Here is a 7,285-nt window from a genome sequence, read left to right on the forward strand (position 1 = left end):
ATTTACAAACAACGTTGTAAAGATACATAGGAGCAGTATTAATTAAGATATTAGCCTAATATTTCACCTACCTGACTGGAAATTAATAGAACAAACACGAATGTTGTCAAGATTCTTGCCCTGGAAATCCTGGTTCAGTTTGGCCAACCACAAACGTCGTTTGTTTTTGCACTCTTCTCCTTGATTTGATATAACTTTGGCAGTCTATAACTTTACTCCAAATATTTTTCCCGGTCCGACCGATTAGGACAGCCCAAAACATGACAATAATTGACCATTTTCAGCAGCAATAATCAGCAAAATATGCTAGTTTCTTTCGGTTCAGCGGCATTGTTTACATAAAATGCCGCCAATATTATGGACTGATGAAGCGTCGTGTTCAAATCAGCTTTTTTTCTCCAGATTTTCTGAAGAAAAAGACAAAATATTATATATTGAGAATTTGTATTATCTTTTTATTTAGCGCCCCCTAGTGATAAACAAATATATTAAGTACTATAATTTATCAAACTAAACATAATACAAAATAATTAAATTCATATATTGACCTCTATTTAATTAAATGCCTTGTTTTAATCAATCATACAAAACTTTTATTTGTCAAGCTACTGGAGTGCATCTTCACAACTCATATGATATTCACAATTTTTGGAGAATGATGCATGTATACTACCATTCAAAACAACACAATCTTACTGACCCCAAACTTTTTATATCCATCAAAAATACATTAAATTGATCAAAAGTGATAGTAAAGACATTTATAATACTACAAAAAAAATATTTCAAATAAATAAAAATGCATCACTGTTTCATTATATTAAACTGCACAACTGTTTTCAACATCGATAAGAAATGTTTCTTGAGCAGCAAATTAGAATGATTTTTGAAGGATCATGTGACACTGAAGACTGGAGTAATGATGCTGAAAAATCAGGAATAAATTACATTTTAAAATATATATTTAAATAGAAAACAGTTATTTTAAAATTTAATCATATTTAAAAATATTACTGTTTTACTGTTGTATTTTTGATCAAATAAATGCAGACTCGGTGAGCATAAAAGACTTTTTTCAAACCATTTTGACCCCGTATTTATTTTCCTGCTATACATTTAGATTAAAAACACAAAAAAGGGGTTATCCAAAATAGATGATACCATCCTTATTTAAAAATTGAAGGCACAGAGGCCTGATAAGATGCACAAGAAAAACACAAACTTCAACTTACAATGTCTTTTATTGGAAATAATGAAAAATTACTAAACCACCACATAAGACTTTGGGACAAAGGTTATGGGGGAAACAAACAGATCAAAGTGTGGTGGGTTGTGTCATCTCAGGAGGTGTCCATGGTCTGCACGCTTTCCTCCACCACCTCCAGGTTCAGAGGAATCACGGTCTTCGTCAGAACGGCGGTAGTTCCATGCTTGTACTTGTAGCTTCCGGTTCTGAGGAAAATACACAAAAAACACAATGAATTAAACGATAATGCAACTCCTGCAAAAAAACTAAAACCTAATTACACAACTCAGGATTATGAGTTTTTTACAAGATAAAACCACTTTACAGTTGTACAAAAACATGTATAATGATGTTGGCAGAAAACTCTAAGAGTATAATCACCACACAGCTTGTAAGTTTGAACAACTGAACTACTTCAGACTCACTCCTGGTTAGTCAAACACATGCAGGTTATAGTTTTGTCTAGAAGTGGTGCACATTTTAACACACAGGTTACTCACACAGGGCGTCCATAAACCTTATCCTCCCTTAAAACGGAAGAGTGAAGCATAAGCCTTTCATTGGGTTGAAATCTCTCAATTAATATCATGCACACATATGGAAGTCTGCATTAACATTTTATCATACTGACCATTTGTGTCTAGACTATGGGTTAGACTCCCTGCACATTGATCAAAATAAATTGATTATGCAATAATCATATTAAGGCTTTTCTTACTCATTTATAAAAGTTTTACATGCTGGCTGGGCATTTATGTCAGTTTAAGTGCCATACGGTCCAATTATACAGATTTCATCCATGCCTCCATGCTGTCATGCAACAAGCGTAACTGCAAAGTTTAGACAGGTTTGTCTGAGGTGATGTTTCTCTGGCAGTAGAGACGCTCACCTGACACCCTTCTTGTTGGCCTCATCATGAGGTCTCAGGTAGTCCACCTTCCCCTTGGTGATCACACACAGGTCGATGTTGCTTCCTGAGCCCAGGTCATTAAAGATACCAGCCGCTATCGCATCCCGCACCAGGCGCTTGGCCTCATCCTCCTGATCAACACAACCAGCATTAGCTTAAATGCAATGGAATAGACTGTTCCCATGTTTTTTAACCAATTTGCATGCATATTACATTAACAAATAGCAATTTACAACTCATACACTACCAGTCAAAAGTTTTGAAAAGATGTTTTAGAATATTTAATGATTTTTTAAACGTCTCTTCTGCTCACCAAGCCTGCATTTATTTGATTTTACAGCAAAAGCAGTATTATGAAATATTTTTACCATTTAAAATAACTGATTTTTATTTAAATATATATTTTAAAATGTAATTTATTACTGTGATTAAAACTACATTTCAGCATCATTACTTAGAAATCATTCTAATATGCTGATTTGCTGTTAGAAGAGACATTTTTATTATTATTATTATCAATATTTAAAACAGTGGAGTACATTTTTGTCCGGATACTTTGATGAATAGAAAGATCTAAAAATTAATACTTTTATTTAGCAATTATGCTTTAAAATGATCAAAAGTGATGATAAAGACATTTATAAATGTTACATTTCTATTTCACAGATAAATGCTGTTCTTCTGAACTTTCTATTTATCAAAGTAACAAAACATAAAAAATTCTACTCGGCTGTTTTAACATAATAATAATTCATGTTTTTTGAGCAGCAAATCAGAAAATTGGAATGATTTCTGAAGGGTTGTGTGACTGGAGTAATGATGCTAAAAATTCAGCTTTGAAATCACAGGAACAAATAACATATTAGATTGTATTAATATAAAACAGTTATTTGAAATAGTAAAAATATTTCTACATTTTACTGTTTCTGCCATTCTTTGGATCAAATAAATGCAGACTAAAGTGCAGACAAAAATAATATCTTACTGTCCAAACACCTGACCAAAATTACTATGTATTTTTAAGATTTATTAAGATTGGCTCCCATGACTTGTCTAGGTTTAAAAATGACCAAGGCTGCATTTATTTGATATTTTAAAAAAAGGTAAAAACTATAATATTAATACATTTTAAAATAACTGATTTCTAATTTGATGCATTATAAAAAATTTATTTATTCCTGTGATGCAAAGCTGAATTTTTAGCATCATTACTTCAGTCAGTCTTTAGTGTCACATGATCCTTCAGAAATTATCTTAATGTCCTCACTTATTTTTATAAATGAAAACAATTGTGCTGCTTAATATTTGTGTGAAAAATGTGATTTTGGGGGGGATTATTTTAGGATTCTTTGATGAACAGAAAGTGAAAAAAGCATTTATTTCAAATCCAAATATTGTGTAACGTTATAAACATCTTTACTCTCACTTTTTTTTTTGATCGATGTAATGCATTCTTCCTGTAAAAAAATGCCCCCAGCTTGCTAAATCCAAAACTCGAGATCGTAAATGCACACAAGGTTACCTCCATATTGGGCGTGTAGCGATCCTCAAAGACTGCCATTGCTGCCAGAGAACCAGACCCTGATGAAACAAACACATGCTGATGTTACTAGTGAGAAAAGGCCAATCAAAAGGAGCATCTTCTGCAATAACAGTTATTCATTAAATGATGCTTGTCATGTTGTCATATGGGGCAAAACTAGCAAAGCCAGTCAGACATCTATTGTGGCACCAGTCAAAGGCTTTTTAGAAACACAATGTCTCCCTCTTTTGGTAGAATTGGAAGATGACTCATATTGGTATGTTAGTGTAACTCACCCATAGTGACGTAGGGCAGCTTGTCTGTTGATCCGTGTGGATAGATGCTGTATAAGTGTGGGCCAGTGGAGTCAACCCCTCCGAGAACTAACGCAGCGCCAATATAACCTTGATACCTATATATGTAAACACATAGTAGGCCATATACAAAATGATCAAAAGTTTGGAATAATAACTCCTTTTTAAAAAAAAAATAAGTATCTTATGCTCACCAAGGCTCCACGTATTTGATCAGAAATATTTTTACAATTTAAAATAAATGGTTTGGATTCGAATATATTTTAAAATGGAATTTACTCCTGTGATGCAAAGCTGAATTTTCAGCAGCCTTTACTCCAGTCTTCAGTGTCACAACAGTACTGTACATACTGTATTTTTGATTAAAAAGCAGTCTTGTTGAGCATGGTAGTGTCTATTTAGGACGCTATGCAGATTCATTACCTGAAGAGCATCTGCTTGAGCATGCGGTTGGCGGTGGCGACTCGTGGGAGGCGGCCGGTGGACAGAGCATGGAGCTCCAGGTTAGAGGAGATGATCTGTGTGGTCATCTCAGTGTCCGCCGCGGTACCGGCTCCACAACAACTACAGAACAAGAGAAAGACATGGTTTCAGAGCAATATCACTGGGTGTTTGGGACTGTAAATGTTATGTGTTTGTACTTACTATATGTTGGGAGAGATGTAGTGAATTTTAGAACAGTTCTTATCGGCGACAACCATTCCTTCAGTCGCACGAGTGTCTGCACCTAAAACAACTCCATCCTGAAAGAGATCATTTTTGAGACAACTGTCAGCTTTTTTTTTTTTTTTACATATATGAGGGCATGAAGTCAAATCCTTTACGTTTAGATATTAAACTAATGTTTTTTTTTTCTTACCTTGTAAACGACTCCACAAATGGTGGTGCCGGTTTTACGAGCTGCAGGAGAGCTGAAACCGAGCTTATTGATGTCTGCCTCCAGAAGAGCATTTCTATAACAAAATAAACATTAAACATTTTTTCCCCTAAAAGTCATTCTATTTATTCAGCCCTTTATATTTCAACTCTGCTTTTTTATGAAGTGGATAAGATTCTACATTAGCAACAAAAAAAGTAAACAGCCATTTGGTTTGACCAGTCATACACTACCAGTCGAAAGTTTTTTTGAACAGTAAGATTTTTCGTTTTTTAAAGAAGTCTCTTCTGTTCAACAAGCCTGCATTTACTTGATCCAAAGCAAAAACAGTAATTTTTAAAAACATTTTTACTATTTAAAATAACTTTTCTATTTGAATATATTTTAAAATGTAATTTATTCCTGTGATTTTAAAGCTGAATTTTCAACGTCATTACTCCATTCTTCAGTGTCACATGATCCTTCGAAAATCATTCTAATATGATTTGCTGCTCAAGAAACAATTATTATTATAATCAATATTTAAAACAGTTGAATACATTTTTTTCAGAATTCTTTGATGAAAGTTAAAAACTTTTGTAACATTATACACTATACCATTAAAAAACTTGGATTTAGTATAATTGATCATTTTTTGGGATTACAGAAATTATTACTTTTATTTAGCAATGATGCTTTAAATTGATCAAAATTATGATAAAGATATTTATAATGTTACAAAATATTTCTATTTTAGATAAATACTTTTCTTCTGAACTTTCTATTCATTAAAAGAAACCTGAAAAAAAAATGTCAACAATAATAATTGTTTTTTGAGCAGCAAATCAGAATATTAGAATGATTTCTGAAGGATCATGTGACTGGAGTAATAATGCTAAAAAATCAGCTTGAAAATCACAGGAATTAATTGCATTTAAAAATATTTTCAAATAGAAAACAATTACTTTAAATAGTAAAAATATTACATAATTGGACTGTTTTTGCTGTACTTTGGATCAAATAAATGCAGACTTGGTGAGCAGAAAAGACGATTTTCTTTTTAATTATTATTTAAAAAGTCTATATACATATTATTGCTCTTTTGTTGGTTATGAATGCTTCTATTGTCCTCATTTGTAAGTCGCTTTGGATATAAGCATCTGCTAAATGACTAATACTAAATGTATTATGTTTTTGATTCACAGCGACAGCATTTCAACCACAGATTCATCCGCAAAGTTCTCCTGACAACTAGTGGACACTTTTAATACACCCTTTTATCATAGCTCTTTTGTGGTTAATACAAAAACAGTTACATTTATAAAGAAACAACCAAATTAAGGAGGTTTATGTAACAAAAAACAACGAATGAACGCTTCCCCTTCGCTGTTACAAAACAGTCACTTACGTATGTAACGTTTACGTTTTCTATTAGTTACTAAACAAAATACAAATCGCAGAATAATGTGATGAATTAAAAACGTGTTTTTAATGTAAAAATGAATAAACACATGTTCTTTGAGAGTTGATATGTTCATTTAGTCTGAAGTTACGACATACACTATAAGCGCGGGGTCGAAGCCCACTAATAACAACAAAATATCAACAATGATAAACAAAAACACGTTAACCTTATAAAACATATTTCTAAATTTTATACATAACGTAAAATGTAATTTAACGAATCTTTCATTACATAAAACCGCTATTCAAATTTGTTTGAGTAAATTCTCCTGAGTCATTCAGACAGGCCGTGACTCAACCGATCGCTAAAATGCCTTCAAAATCAACTCGAACTTTTTATTATTTTACCGAATCGGTAAAGTAAAAACTACCCCACTTCAGCAGATAAATTCCCCTTTAAATGACCCGATAAATCTCACCTCTTGCAGTTTTCGAAACTGAAACCGCCGGGATGATACTGGCACACTGAGACGGTCGCCATGATTCTGCGGTCCCGTTTCCGGGAAGCGCGAGACTAGCTTCCCTCTGTGTTACACGCTTGAGCCTCCGCGCCTCCCGTAATTTCTATAGAATAAGCAGCGCTGTAGGAACCTATAGAGCAGGAACATATACCATGTAACACGTGCTGCTGCCTCCTCATCACCTCACACGCTCTCGCGATATCGTTCTGATTCAGATCATTCTAGAAAGAGTTTACATGGAAAATCAGTGTTACATTCCCAATTTACTATTAAACTATTATTAGGTATTGTATATATGTCAAAAATAGGCGAGTTTGGAAGTAGTAATGTAAAAAAAAAAAAAAAAAAAAAAAAAAAAATTAGTGTAAACAAAAATATATTAATAACAAATAATACAAGAGCGTATAGCAGACTTACTGCTTACTTAAGTACTTAAGTAAAAATATGAAAAGTTAAATTAAATATTAAATTAGATATGACAAAAAAACTAAAATAGAATTTTATATATAAAG

The 7,285-nt window shown here is 32.8% G+C and overlaps 1 protein-coding gene across 1 annotated transcript; it reads right to left on the minus strand.

Annotated features, from left to right (window-relative positions):
- Positions 1-1,222: 1,222 nt before the first annotated feature.
- On the minus strand, positions 1,223-6,872 carry psmb7 (proteasome 20S subunit beta 7). Its single transcript, XM_073824111.1, has 8 exons — positions 6,732-6,872; positions 4,852-4,945; positions 4,638-4,735; positions 4,416-4,556; positions 3,975-4,090; positions 3,679-3,737; positions 2,136-2,287; positions 1,223-1,452 (listed from the first exon to the last, which is right to left on the minus strand). The coding sequence occupies exons 1-8, from the start codon at positions 6,791-6,793 to the stop codon at positions 1,341-1,343; spliced, it is 834 nt and encodes a 277-aa protein (XP_073680212.1). The 5' UTR covers positions 6,794-6,872; the 3' UTR covers positions 1,223-1,340.
- Positions 6,873-7,285: the final 413 nt, after the last annotated feature.

Source organism: Garra rufa, chromosome 19 (genome assembly GCF_049309525.1).
Source record: "Garra rufa chromosome 19, GarRuf1.0, whole genome shotgun sequence".
Lineage (NCBI taxonomy): Eukaryota > Metazoa > Chordata > Actinopteri > Cypriniformes > Cyprinidae > Garra > Garra rufa.